Below are 23,766 nucleotides of genomic sequence, written 5' to 3'. Positions count from 1 at the left end.
CATTTAAAAAAATATATATATTTTACGTACTGTAATTTACTCCAGTGTCCAGGCACTCTGCACTAGTGACAAGAGCCTAAAATGGCAGAGTCGCTGCTTCTTCTGCCTGCATCCATGTCCATTGTGCGCATGCGCGGCCATACGCAGGTAAGTAAACTATGCAAACAACTGCGTATGTAATTTACGTACCTGTAAAACATAGTCTCACGCAAGTGCATGAACCGTGCAGACTTACCTACACAGCAATGGTAACTATGCACTTAAACAAGAAAAACATATGAGACAACAAGTGGAAGTAGGTCCACTTCCTTTGCCCTGGAAGAAAGACTGTTCCAGCAAATGTTTAGTACCCGTTAATGTAGCTGGCTTAATGTCTAGCATATTTTCCCCTTGTCTATTCTGTAGTATACAACAATTAACTTGATTCATGGAGCATTCTCTGTAGTATCTGTAAGCAAGTCCAGAACATAAGCAATATAAAAGTAGTTAGCCTAACAATTAGAGGGTTAGTCGAGGTATTTTATCATTTAACCCTTTGGCAGCCAATTTATTTAGACTTGCAAGTGCTTCAGGCCAATTTATTTTAGCAAATTTTTCTTATTTCTTAGATTTCCCTTGCTTCTAATTAGCACTGCTGTAATTTGTATTTATGTCCACTTCTTACTAGGGGGCAGTGTAAGACAATAACAGAGGACTTCTGCTTTCAGTTTCTATAGTTTCTGCTAGTACAAAGAGAGATCAAAGCATTCCAAGAATTTACAGCACAGTGCACTTATCTCAAACGATATAACGTGTTTAATATTGAAGCTGCTAGCGGGTTAAACAGTGGTGGAATTTACAATCCTTTCGAACGGCTCACTTACATCACTGATCTGCAGAGCGTTGGTCTTGGCGAGCACAATTCCTGGGGCATCGACAATGCTAGTGAATTTGATGCTGTCGGGGGCCTGGCGATAGTGACGCTCACTCACGATCTCCTGGGCTTTCTTCACTTTGTTCACTTCCAGAGAGTCATTTGGACACCAGCCGCAACCACGGATCCATTCCATGTCTGACTTGTATAGCCACTGTGAACGAGAAGGCAAGTTATGGATGAGGCCAAATGGTTAAACTGGTTTCATACTCTATAAATACTTTACAAGCATTTCCAAAATGTCAAGGAAAGTCAGCTTTTATGGCCAGATATATTTTAAACCATTTGGATCCTCTATACTGGTTACACACACACACACACACACACACTTTGATGCCTCTCTAAAAAATCATCACACCACAGTAAGTTATTAGGATAAATTATTGCATTTCAAAGTGATCTAATGCCAATATATATATATGTATTGAAACATCATCCTGAAATAATTCTGTAGTAAAGGTAAGTCAGCGCTAAAAACTGGCCCTCGAGCCGCAATTGGCTTGCCCGGACTATTTTTTATGTGTCAGTCCCCCTCCTCTGAGAGGCCCACCTATTGTTTGTGCTTGTCTCCGCCCCCAAAGCTCGGACATTGAAGTTCTGCCCCCTCCAGCCAAAAAATCCGGTGCTAGCCACGCCACCTGCCCAACAAGTTGGACACCATTTTCCTAGATAATGCTAATGTGCGACATGTTTCCAGCTGTGAATAATTCAACTAATGCTATGTTAACAGTTACAGTGAAGCATACTTTTCATAGCCTGTATCTTTCCCTGTATGCGACGCAGCACATGGATAATGTGCAACGCTGCTTTTTCAATCTATTGTGTTGTGTTCCTGCAGCTACAGGTAACGCAAAGGCCACTGTGAACATAGCCTAATTGCAGTGCGCTAAACCATGGAACACCAGCACCAAGTGTCCTCTCAGGTAGAACATATTTTTAAGGTCATTAGCGCTACTCTAGAGTGCTGTCTTTAACCATGTTTTTATTTTAGGTAAAGTTATACTTGGCTATTATTGGAATTGTCCTACATCTGTATATGTTTCAACATGGTTTACCAAAATAAACCTTCCTTGGTTGTGATAAACTTTCAACTTGCTATACTGTAAGTGCTGCTGTTGAAGTAAATTATGAGAAATATACTTACATCGCTTTGCAGGTCATAGGCTTTCCTAGCTTGAATGACATCATTCTGGTCGGGCAGGCAAGTCCATTGGTGGAGGTAGTGACGGTAGTCAAGATTGCTGACCAGCTTCTGGCAATTCTTGGCCAACACCACAGCCAGCATTTCCACCGGGGATTGGTACTTGGTCTTAAGCTTCTCAAATTCTTTCTTGTACACCCGGTCACTCTGGATCTTGGCCACATGCATGGACCATACCAATTTAGGATCATCCTGAATACTGCGACATCCAACATGGTGTCCCTGTTGCTTGCGGTATCCAATCTTATATTTATACTAGAAAAAAAGAGCACTTGCTTAGTGCATAAAATTAGATGTACTATTTTTGTGGCATTACAATCATTCAAGGAAATAAAGATTCTTAGAATCTATCACAACCACTCACATCACTAGCGATGTCTCTTGAAGCTCTGGCCGACTTAATTGCAATAGCATCTGCTCTTAGATCATAACCCTTCTTCTTGGCATCGTCCCAACTTTGCTGGTACGCTTTCTGTAATGAATAAAAGGTTAATTAGTTCAAGATACCATACATGGATGATTACATGAGCCTGCATCACCTACATAGGTTTTAGCTCTTTCAACTATCTGAAAAGGATAACTGGTGAATCACTAACGCTTTATTTTTTGTACTTACTACTGGGTGTCGAGGGAGTTTTTAGGCAAAGACATTCTCGGCTTATACCTGAGACACCTGGAGGGGCCTGTCCAGAACCAAGCCAAGCACACAGGCCTCTATAACATTCCTGTATACAACAGCTAGTTACATAAAAGAACCAAAGATATAAGGTGGACTCAGCCTTTACTCACCAGGACAGTGCAGGAGCCAGGCGACTCAGACCCAAAACCACAAGAAAAGGAGGGAAGCTCCACACAATATCCATAGGAGAACATAAAACTTCCAACCTTTATTGCATCAGGTAAAACCAACAGAGCCGGACGGCTGACATGTTTCGGACCGACAATGGACCTTCGTCATAGCAACATGATGATCATGGTGTTATGATTACGGGCCATTGTCCAGCTGTCCAGATGTGCTGGTTTTACCTGATTCTATAAAGTTTGGAAGTTTTATATTCCGTTGTGGACATTGTGCGGAGCTTCCCTTCTTTTAAATAAAAGAACTCATGTATGAATTTGTTAAAGCCTAAATGGGCATCCCTTATTAGGAATGGTGATACATTCAGTATAACAATGCCATGGCCGGTGCTAATGATGTACTTATTTAGCTGATGTAATTGTTTTATACAGTAGAATCTCAAGTATCCGGCACCGACGGGGGATCGGCCAATACCAGATAAGTGTGCTTTCTAGTTGCTTGAGACTCAATGTTAATAATAGGCCTAGCTAATACAGTGCTATACACCACTCTATACATACATACCATGAACTCTGTATTAAATGCTCAAATATAGTAATTGAAAGTACATTAACCTTGGGGGGCTGTAAAACCCAGTCTTTAAGCACAGCACAGCCCACAAACAGCCTAAGAAATTGGCCTTCACCACTGTAAGTGCTGCCGGTGATTTGTGCTGGTTTGTTGAGACTGCTAGTTAGACGAGTTCCAAATAACTGGGACTCAGTATTTGTTCTTGTTAATAGTCTGCTAACCTAGAACTTAGGTTCTCAATGTGTGGTACGCATACCCACGGGTACTTCTGATGGTTCCAGGGGGTACTCGGGCTTGATATACTTAACCAAGAACAACAAATTTAGAGTTGATAAAAATTATAAATCTTATTTAACCACCTTAGCGGTAATGACGAGCTCAGCTCGTCCATTACCGCCGCAGTGGATATCTCCGGCCCCTGTGGGACAATTTTGATAATTTTTTTTTAATACACGCAGCTAGCCCAGACCCCTTGCACAGCCTGGCCAATCAGTGCCAGGCTGCGCTATGGGGCTGGATCGGACACCCCCGACGCCATGACGTGGATGACGTCGATGACGTCATCCCGATCGTCGCCATGGTGACGAGGGAAGCCAAGCAGAAAATCCCATTTACAACAGGATTTTCTGTTTTCTGTAAAAGCCGGCGGCGATCAGACTAGATGGGCAGATGTGCCCTCTAGTGGTGAATCATGTAGCTAACTTTAAGTTAGCTACAATGATTCAGAAAAAAATAAATAAAAAAAACTGTCCGCACGCCACCCTGGCGATTTTAACGCCACAACACCAAATTAGTGTTTTAGCTAATTAAAAGCAATGGTAAATCCTTAGAAATTGTTTAGAACTAAACATCATGTACTACGATTAAATATATATTTGTCAAGGGGTATTTGTAATAATGTTTACTATGCTAGGGGGTACTTGGTGAGTACAGGGTTTTCAAAGGGGTACATACCAATAAGATGTTGAGAAACACTGACCTAGAACAATATACAGCAAAGCTAAGAGCTTCACTACATATGCATGGCATCTCTTTTAAAATGCTGCTGCTGGTTTGATCTGTGTACAGTCATCAGAGCAGTAGACACTCTACTGAATATACACTCTGCTGAACATACACTCTGCTGAACATACAGTACATACACTCTGCTGAACATACAGTACATACACTCTGCTGAACATACAGTACATTCACTCTGCTGAACATACACTACATACACTTTGCTGAACATACACTCTGCTGAACATACAGTACATACACTCTGCTGAACATACAGTACATACACGCTGCTGAACATACACTACATACACTCTACTGAATATACACTCTGCTGAACATACAGTACATTCACTCTACTGAATATACACTCTGCTGAACACACAGTACATTCACTGTGCTGAAGATACAGTACATGCACTCTGCTGAAGATACAGTACATGCACTCTGCTGAAGATACAGTACATACACTCTGCTGAACATACACTCTGCTGAACATACAGTACATACACTCTGCTGAACATACAATACATTCACTCTTCTGAACATACAGTACATACACTCTGCTGAACATACAGTACATACACTCTGCTGAACATACACTCTGCTGAACATACAGTACATACACTCTGCTGAACATACAGTACAGTCACTCTTCTGAACATACAGTACATACACTCTGCTGAACATACACTCTGCTGAACATACAGTACATACACTCTTCTGAACATACAGTACATGCACTCTGCTGAACATACAGTACATACACTCTGCTGAACATACAGTACATACACTCTGCTGAACATACAGTACATACACTCTGCTGAACATACAGTACATACACTCTGCTGAACATACAGTACATACACTCTTCTGAACATACAGTACATACACTCTGCTGAACATACAGTACATACACTCTGCTGAACATACAGTACATACACTCTGCTGAACATACAGTACATACACTCTGCTGAACATACAGTACATTCACTCTTCTGAACATACAGTACATACACTCTGCTGAACATACAGTACATTCACTCTTCTGAACATACAGTACATACACTCTGCTGAACATACAGTACATACACTCTGCTGAACATACACTCTGCTGAACATACAGTACATTCACTCTTCTGAACATACAGTACATACACTCTGCTGAACATACAGTACATACACTCTGCTGAACATACAGTACATACACTCTTCTGAACATACAGTACATACACTCTGCTGAACATACAGTACATACACTCTGCTGAACATACACTCTGCTGAACATACAGTACATACACTCTGCTGAACATACAGTACATACACTCTGCTGAACATACAGTACATACACTCTGCTGAACATACACTACATACACTTTGCTGAACATACACTCTGCTGAACATACAGTACATACACTCTGCTGAACATACAGTACATACACGCTGCTGAACATACACTACATACACTCTACTGAATATACACTCTGCTGAACATACAGTACATTCACTCTACTGAATATACACTCTGCTGAACACACAGTACATTCACTGTGCTGAAGATACAGTACATGCACTCTGCTGAAGATACAGTACATGCACTCTGCTGAAGATACAGTACATACACTCTGCTGAACATACACTCTGCTGAACATACAGTACATACACTCTGCTGAACATACAATACATTCACTCTTCTGAACATACAGTACATACACTCTGCTGAACATACAGTACATACACTCTGCTGAACATACACTCTGCTGAACATACAGTACATACACTCTGCTGAATATACAGTACATTCACTCTTCTGAACATACAGTACATACACTCTGCTGAACATACACTCTGCTGAACATACAGTACATACACTCTTCTGAACATACAGTACATACACTCTGCTGAACATACAGTACATACACTCTGCTGAACATACAGTACATACACTCTGCTGAACATACAGTACATACACTCTGCTGAACATACACTCTGCTGAACATACAGTACATACACTCTTCTGAACATACAGTACATACACTCTGCTGAACATACAGTACATACACTCTGCTGAACATACAGTACATACACTCTGCTGAACATACAGTACATACACTCTGCTGAACATACAGTACATTCACTCTTCTGAACATACAGTACATATACTCTGCTGAACATACAGTACATACACTCTGCTGAACATACAGTACATACACTCTGCTGAACATACAGTACATACACTCTGCTGAACATACAGTACATTCACTCTTCTGAACATACAGTACATACACTCTGCTGAACATACAGTACATACACTCTGCTGAACATACACTCTGCTGAACATACAGTACATTCACTCTTCTGAACATACAGTACATACACTCTGCTGAACATACACTCTGCTGAACATACAGTACATACACTCTTCTGAACATACAGTACATACACTCTGCTGAACATACAGTACATACACTCTGCTGAACATAAAGTACATACACTCTGCTGAACATACAGTACATACACTCTGCTGAACATACAGTACATACACTCTGCTGAACATACAGTACATACACTCTGCTGAACATACAGTACATTCACTCTTCTGAACATACAGTACATACACTCTGCTGAACATACAGTACATACACTCTGCTGAACATACACTCTGCTGAACATACAGTACATTCACTCTTCTGAACATACAGTACATACACTCTGCTGAACATACACTCTGCTGAACATACAGTACATTCACTCTTCTGAACATACAGTACATACACTCTGCTAAACATACAGTACATACACTCTTCTGAACATACAGTACATACACTCTGCTGAACATACACTCTGCTGAACATACAGTACATACACTCTTCTGAACATACAGTACATACACTCTGCTGAACATACAGTACATACACTCTGCTGAACATACACTCTGCTGAACATACAGTACATACACTCTTCTGAACATACAGTACATTCACTCTTCTGAACATACAGTACATACACTCTGCTGAACATACAGTACATACACTCTGCTGAACATACACTCTGCTGAACATACAGTACATACACTCTGCTGAACATACAGTACATACACTCTTCTGAACATACAGTACATACACTCTGCTGAACATACAGTACATACACTCTGCTGAACATAAACTCTGCTGAACATACAGTACATACACTCTTCTGAACATACAGTACATACACTCTGCTGAACATACAGTACACACACTCTGCTGAACATACACTCTGCTGAACATACAGTACATACACTCTGCTGAACATACACTCTGCTGAACATACAGTACATTCACTCTTCTGAACATACAGTACATACACTCTGCTGAACATACACTCTGCTGAACATACAGTACATTCACTCTTCTGAACATACAGTACATACACTCTGCTAAACATACAGTACATACACTCTTCTGAACATACACTCTGCTGAACATACAGTACATACACTCTTCTGAACATACAGTACATACACTCTGCTGAACATACAGTACATACACTCTGCTGAACATACACTCTGCTGAACATACAGTACATACACTCTTCTGAACATACAGTACATTCACTCTTCTGAACATACAGTACATACACTCTGCTGAACATACAGTACATACACTCTGCTGAACATACACTCTGCTGAACATACAGTACATACACTCTGCTGAACATACAGTACATACACTCTTCTGAACATACAGTACATACACTCTGCTGAACATACAGTACATACACTCTGCTGAACATAAACTCTGCTGAACATACAGTACATACACTCTTCTGAACATACAGTACATACACTCTGCTGAACATACAGTACACACACTCTGCTGAACATACACTCTGCTGAACATACAGTACATACACTCTGCTGAACATACAGTACATTCACTCTTCTGAACATACAGTACATACACTCTGCTGAACATACAGTACATACACTCTGCTGAACATACAGTACATACACTCTGCTGAACATACAGTACATTCACTCTTCTGAACATACAGTACATTCACTCTGCTGAAGATACAGTACATTCACTCTGCTGAACATACACTCAGCTGAACATACAGTACATACATTCAAACATACATACAGTGCATAACCACACACATACACTCTGCAATCAGGCGTCACTCTGCATTACATGCACCACACTCTGCATCACATACAGGGGGAGACATATGGGGGGTCGGCTTATCTGTGGGTCACACATTATTAGGTTTTTTTCAGGGGCAAAAGTTGGGGGGTTGGCATATACATAGGATGGCTTATACACGAGTATAATTATGAATGTAATTCATAATTTATCTCTCCTTATCTAACTTAACTCATGACCCAACCCTTCTTAGCTGACTTAACTTATGATTTATCTCTCCTTAACCGCCTTTATTCATGATTTACCTTTCCTTATCTTTGTATCTCATGATTTATCTCTCCTCTTTTGTTTATCTCATGCATTAGTGCTCCTAACAGTTAAGGTGAGTAAGCTTTGTGAATGAAACCCACGGTGAGCTGCAAAAAACATCTAAAATTGTGTGAGATCAAAGTTTGGCTGAGATCTGAAAACTACAATATCCACCTAGCCGACTTACATTGCTGATATTGACAGCATTAAGCTTGGACTGTACCATCTGTGGGGTGTCAGCAGGCAGATGGTAATGAAGCTTGTCTTGGTTCCAGGCATCATGGTAAACACTCTACACACCGGAGAAAACAAACAAAAAAAGATTGTATTTAGTTGTTCAATAACAAAATGGCAACAAAATAGCAGCAGAACTGATAACCAAGAAAAAGATGATTGGAGGAAGTGGAGGTTAATATGAGGAAGGTTTGTGAGAGGATGGAAACAATAAGCAAGAGATCGAAAACGATAGGATAGAATCATTATGGTGGCCTACACTCTCCAGTGGCTGAAGAACTGCCAGGCAGGGTAAGCAGGAAACAGGAAATTTGGGCACTAAAGGCACTGCATACGTTTGAGAATCACAGTAGGTGCCCATACAAACATTGTTTATGGGCATAAATTAAGGCGCGTGATAAACAGCCGATGCCACAAGCTATGCAAATTGTGGCTACAAATAGTGGGCTCCTCCTGTATTTTCCATTTTTTGCGGCAGGGGTGGTTAATGTTAGGTGTCAGGAAGGGAGTTTGTGGTGGGGAGGACAATTAAGGTTAGCAATCAGGAAGGGGGTTTGAGCCAGGGGGCAGTTAAGGTAAGGCACCAAAAAGGGACTTTGCACCAAAGGGAAACAGTTAAGTTTAGGCATCAGGAAGGTGATGTGCACTGCGGGGGTCGTTAAGGTTGGGCCTCAGGAAAGGGGGTTTTAAGTTAGGCATTAGGGGGGTGGTTAGGGTTAGCTATTGAAGGGTGTAAGGGTAGGTTTAGCTGTTAAAATATCAGTAATATTTAAAGATATATTACTAACCAAAATAACCACTTGAAAACAGTAGAATATCGAAAAAAATAATACGGACATTCTACTATCGGTTATTTTCCTGCGCCCACATTTCCTGGCGCCTTTATTTCACTTACTTTGGCAAGGGAACATAAGGTAAATACCAAAAACATTAAGCTTGATAGAACACATAAGTAATCTTACATCACTGAGCTGTAAGGCATTAGCCTTGGCCAAAACTACTGCTGGAGAGTCAGCCACGCTGGTAAATTTGATGGTGTCGGGATGTTGGCGATAGTGACGTTCACTTAGGATTTCTTGAGCTTTCTTGACTTTGTTCACTTCCAAAGAATCATTAGGTATCCATCCACAACCCCGAATCCATTCCATGTCAGACTTGTACAGCCACTGCAAATGAAAATAAAGTATTGTAGTCAATGAATACGTCGGAACAAAATGTATGCCCATAGCTCCCCTCTTTCTTATCTTTAAATATATTATAGCATGTAGCTTTATAAGATTCTTAGAGAGGACTATGGGTTGGAAGGTATTGTAAATAAATAAATCTTAGAATATTAGTAAACTCCATGTCCCTCATTTAGGAAAATCACATTCAAAAATGACCTTCACATGAGTATTCAGGCCTGTTAAGTTCATTCTTAAATTTAACATTTTAAGGGGAACCTGAGGGTATCTGAGGGTATCTGAGCAAACAATGTCAATAATTTTATTCCAGTTATAAAGGGTAATTCCAAGATTTAATTTTTTCCCTCGATCATCCCATTACACATCCCATTATCCCTAACAATAAGATGTGCCCTTCTCTCCCAAACGCCTTCATAGGGTCTCAAGCTTTGGGGTTCATGTAATTCTTAAGAGTTCACCTTTCTATGTCTGGATGCTAGGCCCTATCCCCTAGGCCACATTTCACTCAATGGCCAATGGCTGAGTGGTAGGCCAGTTCCATACCCTTCGACAACCCCCTGCATCACATCTCACAATGATGCCCCCAGGTCGTCTGTGTTAGGAATCATGTACTGTCATTTTCAGCTTGCTGGTGGTAGTATTGAGTTGGACTACCCTGGACTTGACCGTTCACCAGCAGGTGGCCTTTTACTGTGTACAAAGACTTGCAATTCCTTGTCTGGCCAGATGGCTCCAACAGAACTCTGATTACTCACCACTAGCTGTAATCGTTTGTCATCATACCTGGACCAGATAAAGACTGCGTTTTGCTCCAGCCAGTTGCCAAAACTTTGTTGCTCCCAGGTCTGAGTATTCTGGACACTTCTGTTCTGGTTACCTGACCCTGATCCGATTACCCTGTTGCCAAACCTATAGCTTGTCTTGACTCTGCTTATGCTTGCTTGCCTGTATCTAATAATCTGCTGCTGATGCTAGTATGCCATCCTGACCTTGAGCTTGTCTTGGGATGTGATAGAGACAAAATTCTTGACAAAGATTCTTAAATCCAGCTATATCCAACCTTGGTGGCTGTACCTATTCCTCACATTACAACTCAAGGGAAAAAAAACACTCTCAAAACTAAGTCAACAGTTTTCCCCAGAGCTAAATTATAATTTGACTGCATAACATTTTTGCTAGTGTGATATTATAGGCCAAAGATAGTCTGTGTCCCCTGTTGATGCATACCAGTATTTTTAAAGAGACTATTGTCAGGAGACAGAACTTACATCACTGCGCAAGTCATAGGCTTTCCTAGCTTGAATTACATCATTCTGGTCAGGCAGGCATGTCCACTGGTGGAGGTAGTGACGGTAGTCAAGATTGCTGACCAGCTTCTGGCAGTTCTTGGCCAACACCACGGCCAGCATTTCCACCGGGGATTGGTACTTGGTCTTTTGCACCTCGAAATCCTTCTTGTACACCCGGTCACTTTGGATCTTGGCCACATGCATGGACCATACCAATTTAGGATCATCCTGAATGCTGCGGCACCCAACATGGTGTCCCTGCTGTTTACGGTAGCCTATCTTGTATTTGTACTGGAAAAAAAATAATAGATAATTAATATCAGTTTGGGTTCCAACCACACAATCATTTGTTGATGTGATTTATATGCTATATGCATATTTAAATAAAATATTCATTAGATGATTTAGAGCAATGTAGCTAAAATTTCGTACTAAGGTCAGTGTGTTTTGCTGATGTACTGTTTGATGTCATAGATATCAGAATCAGAATCAGTTTTATTTCGCCAAATACAGCAAGAGCTGTAATCGGAATTATTTGTGGTACACATGGCATAGACAGAGTAAAGACAGACAGAGTATAAACAGACGCACAAAACACATATAAAAATAGAAATGCAGTGGTCAGTTCGTATCGGCCATTTCACTGCTGTGCAGAAAAGTCCGGTAAACAATAAGAAGGTGCTGGTAAAAGGCCAGTCTATATTTTTATGAATGCTTTGCCATATGCTACCATCTACCCTGTACTCTACAAGGCATCTGAAGATTAATAATTCTAAAAATAATAATTGAACTAAGCTGACTGAAGTAAAGCATTCATTTTTAATGGTTTCTATGAGTACAACACTCTGCCAAATTGGAAAATGCAATACAATGTTTAGTGTTTAGACTTAGTAACCCTTTGCCCATCTGTTCCCTCCCCCTCTATCTTTGCACATGGTTTCCCAGCAATACTGGTTATGAGACATCCAGTCAGTTTTTCAATAGTAAATGTACACAGCCAATCAGGGCCAGGTTTACCATAAGGCACCGTAGGCACATGCCTACAGGGGTCTGATGATGGAAAGGAGCGGTTCAATCTCCTCCACGAGGGCTTCCTTCCCTATGCAAAGTCCCAACCAGAGTGTAAAGAGACTGCTCTGGTCCTTAAGGGGCCCAGAGTGGTCAGTCCTGAAGGGGCTAAATTACTGTATTATCTAAGCTTTTTTAAAGTATGTGTTTCACTCTTTTTCCAGCCAGCATCTCTTTACACTTACATCACTAGCAATGTCCCGGGAGGCTCTGGCACTCTTGATTGAAATGGCGTCAACTCTTAAGTCGTATCCTTTCTTTTTGGCTTCTTCCCATCCTTCAGTATACAACTTCTGTGGAAGTCAATATAAAACACAAATTTAACACAATCATTTTACAAATGGAATTCTCTGTTCAGTCAATGACTTTGTCTAAAATGTCACTTACATTGCTGATATTGACGGAGTTAGCTTTGGCTAGCAAAATCTCTGGTGTATCAGGCATGACGTGGATGGTTCTCTTGTCATTGTCCCAGGCTTCAGTGTACAGGCGCTGTAAAAAAATAAAAAAAACAAAAAACACAGAACGGTCTGGTAAGTTTTATCAGCCTTTGTGTAGAACACAGATTTTAGACCAATATGAAGTAGGACAGTTTTAAGGCACAGGTGAATTAGACCTGTCAAGTACGCAATAAGAGAGGTGTATGAACTGTGATTTATGCAGGGAGTACATATTGGTCATATAAGGATCAGGAATGCTGGTTATTTGCCCCGACTGTGGGTTGCAAAGAGGGTGGGCCGCAAGGAACAATTTCTCCATGGAGATTCCAATAGAGCAATTCCAAATAAAAAATCCAGGTTGGGGAATTTATAATTGGAATTACTGTATGTATATAAGCAATACATTTGTATGCTTTTTGCAACACTTTGAACCTATTCCCTTTTAAGATAAATCATATAATTTACCTTGGCATGGCGATTTCCTTTAATTTTTTCCACATGAAAAATACACATTTAAATCCAGCAGAGAAATAAACCTTGTTATGCTCAGTTGCAGCACTTGGTAAACTCTATTACACTAATATCACAAATTCTGATGAATAAATACACTTATTTAACCCCATAAGATTCATGGCTAAGACATAACTTTTATTATTGCTTAAAGTCAATGGGAACCACATTTTAAAAAATGAGATAGATATTTACCCAAGGAGAGGGAAGGCTCCGGGTCTTATAGAGCCTTCCCGCTCCTCTCCTGGTCCCGTCGTTCTGGTGCTGGCTCGCCCGGTAGTAACTTTACCCGGCCGAAGGAGGCTTCAGAAGTCTTCAGAGAGCCCGAGTGCTCCTGAAGAAGGGCAGCCCTGTACTGCGGTTGTGCAAGCACGCTCTCTTGCACACTCACGCCTGTGCAGTATGGAGCCGCACGTCTTGGGAGGACACGGCTCCCGAAGACTTCCAAATACCCTTTCGGTAGGGGATTGAAATGCGGGGGGGGGGGGGGGAGCCAGCACAGGATAGAGGGCACCGAGAGAGTAGGCGGAAGGCTCTATATGACCCAGAGCCTTCCCTCTCCTTGGGTAAGTATTTGCTTAATTTTTTTAAAAATGCGGTTCCCATTCACTTTAAGCAATAATAAAAGTTATGTTTTAGCCGTGAAACTTATAGGGTTAAATAAGTGTTGTATACACACTATCACACTAGGCAGCTAGGCTATCAGTTGCTGGAAAAGAAGTGTGACATCACTCAGTACTAACATCACCATTGGACTTCTGGTATCAAACACCAGCTACAGATGTTTGGCTGTAGTCTGTACTCCTTTTGAGTTTTCTGGGAACTTTGGATGTCTATTGAGCCTACCCTGAGATCATCTCCTCCGAGCCCTACTGAGAGTTTACAAGGACACTGGATACATGAGTTACTGGCTAGTTAGCCGACTACTGCCTGGACCTCCAGACTATTATGGCACTGCCCTGCATCTTGCACTAATGTTAGATTCACTGACAGTGGTGTAACTACAATTCATGGGGCCCCCAGCAAATCTTTGATGCCCCCCCCCCAATGGTCACACCCCTTCCCTTGCCTCCCCTTGGTGCCCTTCACAGTCTTGGGGCCCATCTCACAACGGTCATAAAAGTGTGACCATTATGATCTTCACACACATATCAAGAGTAGCCACAAAAACTCTTGATCTAAAGTATAGTCCACTGTATTGGAGGAAGGGAAGGTTTGTAGTTCGGGCCCCCAAAAGCTCTGGGCCTCCTTGCGATTGCAAGTGCCGTTCCCTTCTAGTTACTCCCCTGTTCACTGACTATTTAGCTGATTGAAGTGTGGAACTTGTATATTACATTATTACATTAGCTGCTAGTGATTTTCCAAATGTGGAACATTGTAGATTTTAAGAATACTGCTTTTGATTGGATTATCCGCCTATGCATGGCGGAGCAGTGCTTTTCAGCGCTGCTAGATTTGGGCGCAGCCAGCGCCGCCATAGACTATAATAGGAATCAGTCTATAGCAGCGCTCAGTGAGTAACGTCGGCGCCATCAGAAGACGGAGCCGAGGTTGCTTAAAAATCACAATAATTCGGCCTCCAGCTATAGCTGGAAGCCGAATTATTTCATTCCCTACCATCCATGGCGGCCTGGAGGAGGAATAGTAATTAACACGGCCGGACTTGTGCAGAAGCAGGATCAGCCTTATACCGGCTGTGTCCTGTGCTCAAGTCTACCGGCGCCGATTTCAAATGTACTCATGCATGTGGCTACGAGCAGACAACCTCATCTCATTGCTGATTTGCACATACAGACTAGTCCACAGCAATAATTGAGATAGGATGGGAACAGGTTGTTAACATTCCAATTTATGTCTTGGTGTGAGTGGTGGTGAGTGCATTTGTGTGGTTAGAACTGAGGATTAGTTACTGGCCAGTTTAGGCCTAAAGCCTCGTCTACACGTAGCGATCCGGTGGCCCGATTAGCCGCCGGATCGCCTCTTCCGCATCCCCGTGCGTACCCGCCGCATCACCGCTCGCCCGCGCGTGCGTCGCATTCAATCTGCCCTCGTCCCTGCCCGGCGCCGCTTATCTTCCGCTTGATTCCCTGCCATTGTCCCCTCGTGGGGAACGAGCAGGGATCTTATCAATCGAGCCGCATCAGCATAAGCCAAATCCCAGCCGGATCGCTACGTGTAGACGTAGCTTAAGAATTGTCAGTTTTTATTGATTTTACATTGATGAATAAGATTTTATACATTTTAATCTTGTTTTTCTGCATTCTAATAAAGAGTTATGCATATCTGCTTGAACGCAGGGGAATTTGTTTCTTTATATTTTTTTTGAAAAATAAACCCAATTGTGGTGTCCCTCAAAACAATTATTTTCAAAAGTGTCATATTGGTTTTCAACCTACCTTATTCATAGTCTGAGCATTGTTCTTGGCAAGAACCACTTCCATGGAGTCTGTGACTGATGTGAACTTGATGGTGTCTGGTTTCTGACGATAGGCCTTGTCGCTCAGAATTGCTGAAGCTCTCTTTACCTTCTCTACTTCCAAAGAACCAATAGGCACCCAACCAATACCTCTTATCCATTCCATGTCAGATTTGTAGACCGCCTATAAAGTGGATTTAACAAGTTATTGGTGTGAACATTTTCCAAAGTTAGAATAGTTTGTGTGCATGATCATTACATACATCACTCTGAAGATCATAGGCTTTCTTGGCCTGGATGACATCATTCTGGTCGGGCAGACAAGTCCATTGGTGGAGGTAGTGACGGTAGTCAAGATTGCTGACTAGCTTCTGGCAATTCTTGGCCAACACCACGGCCAGCATTTCCACCGGAGATTGGTACTTGGTCTTTTGCGCCTCAAAATTCTTCTTGTACTCCCTGTCACTCTGGATCTTGCCCACATGCATGGACCATACCAATTTAGGATCATCCTGAATGCTGCGGCATCCAATATGGTGTCCCTGTTGTTTGCGGTATCCAATCTTGTATTTGTACTAGAAAAAAAAGAATTACAGAAGAAATTAAATTGGGCGTCTCACCAGGAATTTTACTTTGCGAAGAACATTAGAAGGCGGCAGCACTAGTTGTTTATGGTGCCATTTTCTTCACTTTGGACCTCTTAATAATAAAGCATCAGGATAGGATCCTGATCATGTGATTATGTTGGCATACATACATCAGCAGAGGCTGCAGGCAGCCCCAATCAGCTTGTGTTTATCTGTAACAGTAAAAACTGACTTCTTTTTCAAAGCATCTTTATTTAATTTGCTGAAACACATAAGGTGGCCGCACACCATACAATTTTTTCAATATCTTTCATTTCAAGAATTGCACTCTATTTTTCTGACTGATTGTAACATTTCAAAAATCTGACCAATGTTTCACACACGTATGTTACATTTTTCCCCAATTATGACAAAACTTATTGAAAACTCAGAAAAAAATTGCATGGGTCTGTAATTGACAATCTACCACACGCCATTCAATCTTCATAAGAATTGATCAGAAAAATCCAACACTCTCAATCTTCTTTTATCGAATAAAAATGGGGAATTCGTTAAGATTTCTCGAACGAATGGAAAAAAAGCTTCAAATTATTCGGGACAGAAGATAATTTTTATCAAATTGCCATAAAATTGGGTCATTTTATTGTACAGTGTGTGGCCTTTAAGGTGGCCACCCACCATACAATTAAAATATCCAATTCTACACCAATTAAATATGATCGGTTGTCCCAAAAAATCAAAAGCCTTTATTTGTTTTCGATTGAGAAATCTGATCAAATTTCCCTGTTTTTTTTTTTCAATTTTTGAGATGGCCATGTAGGAAAATTTAGACCGATTTTATCAGGAATTGTATGGTGTGTAATGGATTGTGAAATTGTATTCAACCAGATAAAAATGTATGTAACTATTCAGTACATACCAAACTTTACTTCTGATCAACTGGAAAATTGCATCGGAATGCTCAAATCGAATTAAAAAAAATTGTATGGGGCCACACTTTAGTCGATCTGCCACCAGATTGACCATTATATAAATCCTTCCCTGATCAAATTTGATCAGAGAGGAATCTTTTGCCTGCCCACACACTGTACAACAATTTCCAATAGATTTCAGCATTTTGCTGCTGCCCCCCCCCCCCCCAAGCACCTCTCCCCACCCCCCCACACCGTGCCCGTGTGCAGTTTTTAAGTAGCACCACGTGCATATAGTCACTTTGCTACATGCATGGATTCCACGTGGTACAGGCACTCACAGTGACGTCTAATACCGGAAGAAGCCAAGATAATTTGTGTGCATGTTGTCATGATACCGAGCACTGTTGTCATCTTGGCCGCCCTGGGGCGCCTAACCCTAACCACCCCCTGGTGGTGCCTAACCCTAACCACCCTCCCTGTAATGCTTAACCCTAACCACCCCCCCTGGTGGTGCCTAACCCTAAACACCCCCCATGTTGCCTAACCCTAACAGTTTTCCGGGTGGCGGCTTACGCTAACCACCGCACCGGTGGTGCCTGAACCTAACCACTTTGCCTGCAGAAACACCCTTTTACATATCAAAATGATAATATCTTTGATAACGTAAAATTTGTACATACAAATTAAATAATATGACAAAAACTATAACGTTGTAAGCTTCTAAAACGATAACATACTTCAAAAACTTTGATGTTCTAATGTTGTTAACGATATTCATCGGGCACCCTTTTTTCGCCATATTAAGGATAATTGCATTAGAGTCTATGGTGGCGCCTTTTTCGTTCACTAGCCGCCGGCGCCCTTTTTTCCTGCTACCTATCAGAATACATTTTCCTGAGATACTTACATCACTGGCAATATCTCTGGAGGCCCTGGCTGCCTTGATTGGGATGGCGTCAACACGCAAATCATAACCTTTCTTTTTACTTTCTTCCAATGCAAGTCTGTACAGTTTCTGTGAAAAAGAAAAAGAAAAACACAATAATACTGGAGCCTGACTATACAGTGATAGGAGAAACAATGGGTAAGCAATGGAGAATATATATTTAGAACTTAATTTAAAACGTATGAAAAGAACAAAAGTGAACAAGGGAAGGGTGTCTAAAGCAGAATCAATTATGTCCTATGATAAATGAATAGCATTTAATTCATGTTTAATAGTATTTTGTCACAAATACCCACTAAGACCCTGTTCACATTACACGCGTTGCCGTCCGTATTTCGGCAACGCTTGCGGGAGGCCGACACGCACAACATCAGAAAGTGCATACACTGCACTGTCTGATGTTTACACTGCATGCGTTCCGGACCAGTGTGGTCCGCGAACGCGTGCTGCACGCATTTTTGTCCGAAACACGCGGCTGACACAGTGAATGGGTATCAGCCACGCAGCGCATGCAAACGCAGATGGCGTGCTTTCGTACGCATTGTATTCCGATCGCACGGCCATCTGCGTTTGGTAATATGAACGGGGCCTAAACATAACATAGCACTTCAAACACAGGATAAAAGGAAAGGCTGCATTTAGCCACTTGTGCGGTGCGGAATCACTGGAAAGTCACAGCGGACGAAATCGCATGCGGGTGCGATTTTGCATGCGCTTTTCCCGCAATTTCGCATAGGGTAGTATGTATGAGATTTTAACCATGTCACTGCCTGTGTAAATTAACATTGCTTCCTATGCGAAATCGCGGGAAAAAACGCAAGTATTAGCTCTCTATTGGTCCTGTGCTAATAATAATTACTTCTATAGATACTTTGAACAGTGGTAATCATTAACAAACTGTTCCCCATCCCCTTCTTGCACCTCTGACACTGTAGTTGCCATTGGCAGGTTGTGGTGCCCCGTATCAATTGTTATGTATAGTTTGCATGGGGGGCCCCAAGTAAAACTTGCATCGGGGGCCACAGCTCCTTAGCTATGCCACTGTGGACATTTGACAGTCTGACTATGAAGGGATTGCATCAGAGGCCTTCAGCAATGCTAATGCATTGCCACTCACCGATACAGCATATTATATCTCCTCTGTTGGCCTTTTAGGTTTTTGTAGCTCTGACATTTTTCCTCCCTCACCCAGAGCTCTTTACCTACCTCGCTGTAATTGACACGATTGGCTTTGGCCAGCTCAATTTCAGGAGTGTCTGGCATAACGTGGATTGTAGTCTTGTCCTTGTTCCAAGCTTCAGTGTACCGGCGCTATGAAAATAAAAACAATCAACATTTCCATAGTTATAAATATGTTTCCAAGAATCTTGTTAAAACAAACTCAGCAATGGCGTTAAAAGACTTACTGAGGTGTTCAGTAAAGCAAAGAACAATCTATAGCCCTCCGTAACCCATAATTACAAGTATTCAGAAACCAGAGCACTTATTTTTGATGCAACGGCATCTGTGGTGCCTTGGCAATACCATAGCATACAATGTTATATTGCGGTTATGGAGTGTGGTGGTGGTTGGACTTAGAGTGCCAGCTATGACAATCAGTAAGTGACATAAGTGTAGTGGTAAGAAGGTAAGTGTTAAGCATAGTGGTAGGAAAATTAGTAGTAGGCGTTGTGGCAAGAATCTTAGTGTTAGGTGTAGCCATTGGAAGGATGGTTGGAAGGATGGTGTTAGGAGTACCGGTAGGAAGTTTAGCTTAAGGCTTTCACAATAGGAGGGTTAGTGCAAGAAGTAAAGAATACAAGGGTTAGTGTAAGCAGTAAAGAATAGGAGAGTTCGTGTGAGAGGTCGAGAATAAGATGGTTACTGTGAGAGGGTAGCTTAGGATCAGAGTTGCACTTACATAGTACAATACCAGTAATATTATATTAGTTGCTTGTGGTCCGGTATTAGTCATGGAGAGAATCCGAAGACATAACAACAAAAGTTGTTTAGGTGATACCTTTAAAGAGACTCTGTAACATCAAAAACCTCCCCTGGGGGGTACTCACCTCGGGTGGGGGAAGCCTCCGGATCCTAATGAGGCTTCCCACGCCGTCCTCTGTCCCACGGGGGTCTCGCTGCAGCCCTCCGAACAGCCGGCGACAGACCCGACTGTGACTTCAATATTTACCTTTGCTGGCTCCAGCGGGGGCGCTGTGGCTGCTTTCGGCACGGAAATAGACGGAAATACCCGATCTCCGTCGGGTCCGCTCTACTGCGCAGGCACCGGAAACTTGCGCCTGCGCAGTAGAGCAGACCTGACGGCGATCGGGTATTTCCGCCTACTTCGGAGCCGACAGCCGTCAGAGCGCCTGCGCAGGAGCTGGGAAGGTTAATATTGACGTCACCGCTGCACTGAGGGCTGCAGCGAGACCCCTGAGGGACGGAGGATGGCGTGGGAAGCCTCATTAGGATCCGGAGGCTTCCCCCACCCGAGGTGAGTACCCCCCAGCGGACGTTTTGTCGTTACAGTTCCTCTTTAATGAATGACTAACTGTATAAGATTTCTTTGCAAGCTTTCGAAACATTAAAGGGAATCTAAAGCAGTTTTAAAATAAAAAAAGGATATTTACCTAAGGCTCTGTGTCCCGTTCCTCACTTGGTCCCCTCATTCCATTGCTGGCTCCTCTGTTCAAATCTCTCGCTGCAGGAGGCTTTGGAAGTCTTCAGGGAGCCCCGAGTGCTCCCAAAGACGGGCGGCTCAGTAATGCACATGCGCGAGTGTGGGAGAAAGCAAGGTCATGCATGCACAGTATAGAGCGGCTGTCTTTTGGAGCACTCAAGCACCTGAAGACTTCCAAAGCCCACCACAGGGGCAAAGAGTAGTCTCCGGCCCATCGGTCAAGAAATTGCTAACGGGGGAGCCAGCAGTGGAACAATGGGACCAGGAGAGGAACGGGAAGGCTCAATAGGACCCAGAGCCTTCCTTTTCCTTAGGAAAGTATCTACGTTTTTTAAATTTTTCACTTCAAACTGGTTCTGATCCAGTTCTGAAACATGCTTGAAGAAGAAACTTGAAGTGAGAACAAAAGTTTTGAAAGCTTGCAAAGAAATCTTGTACAGTTAGTCATTAAAGGTATCATCTAAACAACTATTGTTATGTCTTTGGATGAAATTATATATTACCAGTATTACTACTATCGGGTTACCGCCTGTGCCAAACTCATGTGCATATAATATATACTTAATGTACGCCTCAGTAACTACTATACAGTACAGGGGAACTCCTGAAAAGTGTAGATGAGAGTAAGAAAAGTGGCGAGGAGTAAACAAGAAAATGTTATGAGCAGAGAGGAGGTTGTGGTCCTTCTGGTATGTGGAAATGAGTGAAGGAGGATATAGAGTAGTCATGCATGAACAGAGATTTGTAGTTCGAGGTTAGAAGCCTGAAATGCACCCTTTGTTTGATGGGCAGGAGATTGACTAAGAAGAGAAAACTCTAAGGAGCAAAAGGAGGAGTGCAGGATTCCAGCAGAAGAGTTTGGTATGAGTGATGACCAATGGTTCAGAGGCAGGCTACAGAGAAGGGAGATATGAGGGTGTGTGCTAGCAACTTATTCATATCCTATCCTGTGTAAGGAAGGGACAAATGCAAGAGATGTTTGGTGTAGGCTTGCAAATTACAGGAGGTGACTAACATGTTGATGTGAGGTCTGAAGGCAGATGTCAAGTGATGAATTTGCATTGATTTAGGCATTCATGCTTTAAAGCAACATTATTGAAACCATATTAATATAATTTTTTTAGGTTGGTGCACTTTTCAAGGCCGAGGGGTCACAGTGATTCAAGATACATGATAGTGTTCAATCCTGACCTTATTCATGGTTTCAGCATTGGCTTTTGCCAGTTCCATCTCCATGGAATCGGTCACGCTAGTGAATTTGACGGTGTCTGGACGCTGACGGTATGCCTTTTCACTCAGGATTTGTCCTGCTCTCTTGGTCTTCTCCACTTCAAGAGAGCCGATTGGAACCCAGCCAATGCCCTTCAACCATGACATGTCAGACTTATACAAAGCCTGTTGGTAAAATGCATAACAAAACTGAGTTAAACATTGTTAAAAAATATTTATTTTAATCTAAAGTATCAAAGAGCATTTGATATCAAGATGCAGTTAACAAAATATGTCTATAGATTTGTTGCAAGGAGGATAGTTTGCATTGTGCTACCATTATTTGTTTAAGAGACAACCGAGGAGACATGTGACATGATGAGATAGACATGGGTATGTACAGTGCCTGGCACACAAATAACTAGGCTGTGTTCCTTTTTTTCTTTCTCTGCCTGAAAAAGTTGAAAATCAGGTATGCAAGTGACAGTTTCTGTTCGGGTTGGGACCAGGTCGGACTGGGTCAGACTATTGCATAACCCTCACTGATAAGTACTTACAGCCATAAAACACTTTCCTGTCAGTAAGTGTCTTCTGATAGCAGGAAACAGAGATAAAAATGGTCAATAATTAATAGATTTTAGCTCTAGCATACTTCAATGCATGTGTCCTTGAGCAGAGACAATGAAACGGTAAAAACTTAAAAACTAGATTTAAATATAAAATAAAACTGTGGGATATCTAAAAAAAAAGTTATTTTTAGGAGGAGGAGGATAGATACAATTGTTTTTCTCATCAGCTTATTTTCACTTCGGATGTCCTTTAAGTGAAAGTATTTGTTCTCGAGTTTTATATTCTTAATGACAGTGATTGCACGTAGCGCTAATTACCCCACTCAACAACGCAAACCATTAACCCCATTAGGGTCTTTTTAAAAGGTTTCAGACCAGGAAAAAATCATGCCAACAGCAGACCCTTCTCTCACTCACCTCCCTGGGCTCCAGCGCTGCAATTTTACCTCCGTCCTCCGGGTGGCACTGTAACACTTTGGTAAGATCAATGATGGTGATCTCACCAGAGTGATTCAGAGCCTCTGAGAACAGGAAGGAGAACGGCTACCAAAATCTGGATCCCCCAAGAGGTGAGTGAAAGCTCCTGCTGTGCGCAATACTCTGCATAGAGCTCCCGGCAGCTAGCCCAAGCATAGCTTGGGATAACCGTTAGGGAGTTTAAAATGATTTATTCAGACCTATTCCAATCTATGCTATGCAGTGGAACCTTGGTTTGCGAGCATAACTCGTTCCAGAAACACACATCCAGAAAATTCTCTTATATCAAAGCAAATTTCCCCATAAGAATTAATGGAAACCCAGATGATTTGTTTCTCAATACAAA

At 42.0% G+C, this 23,766-nt stretch overlaps 1 protein-coding gene across 16 annotated transcripts in view; it reads right to left on the bottom strand.

Annotated features, from left to right (window-relative positions):
• The window catches only part of NEB (nebulin), a 321,375-nt gene that overhangs the window by 141,783 nt on the left and 155,826 nt on the right, over positions 1 to 23,766 (bottom strand). For 15 of the 16 annotated variants that reach the window (XM_068245793.1, XM_068245797.1, XM_068245803.1 and 12 more), the window contains 13 exons: positions 22,357 to 22,560; positions 19,710 to 19,814; positions 18,465 to 18,572; positions 16,320 to 16,631; positions 16,037 to 16,240; positions 13,078 to 13,182; positions 12,876 to 12,983; positions 11,602 to 11,913; positions 10,112 to 10,315; positions 9,103 to 9,207; positions 2,479 to 2,586; positions 2,058 to 2,369; positions 864 to 1,067 (listed from right to left, as the gene is read on the bottom strand). In XM_068245793.1, the coding sequence (XP_068101894.1) occupies positions 864 to 1,067; positions 2,058 to 2,369; positions 2,479 to 2,586; positions 9,103 to 9,207; positions 10,112 to 10,315; positions 11,602 to 11,913; positions 12,876 to 12,983; positions 13,078 to 13,182; positions 16,037 to 16,240; positions 16,320 to 16,631; positions 18,465 to 18,572; positions 19,710 to 19,814; positions 22,357 to 22,560 (2,391 nt within the window). The remainder of the gene's footprint in view (positions 1 to 863; positions 1,068 to 2,057; positions 2,370 to 2,478; positions 2,587 to 9,102; positions 9,208 to 10,111; positions 10,316 to 11,601; positions 11,914 to 12,875; positions 12,984 to 13,077; positions 13,183 to 16,036; positions 16,241 to 16,319; positions 16,632 to 18,464; positions 18,573 to 19,709; positions 19,815 to 22,356; positions 22,561 to 23,766) is intronic. The other variant, XM_068245810.1, reaches the window with a different exon arrangement.

The sequence above is a fragment of the Hyperolius riggenbachi genome, chromosome 7 (assembly GCF_040937935.1).
Source record: "Hyperolius riggenbachi isolate aHypRig1 chromosome 7, aHypRig1.pri, whole genome shotgun sequence".
Taxonomy (NCBI): domain Eukaryota; kingdom Metazoa; phylum Chordata; class Amphibia; order Anura; family Hyperoliidae; genus Hyperolius; species Hyperolius riggenbachi.
Note: the sequence above shows the minus strand (reverse complement) of the source record. Positions and strands in the feature narration are given on the sequence as shown.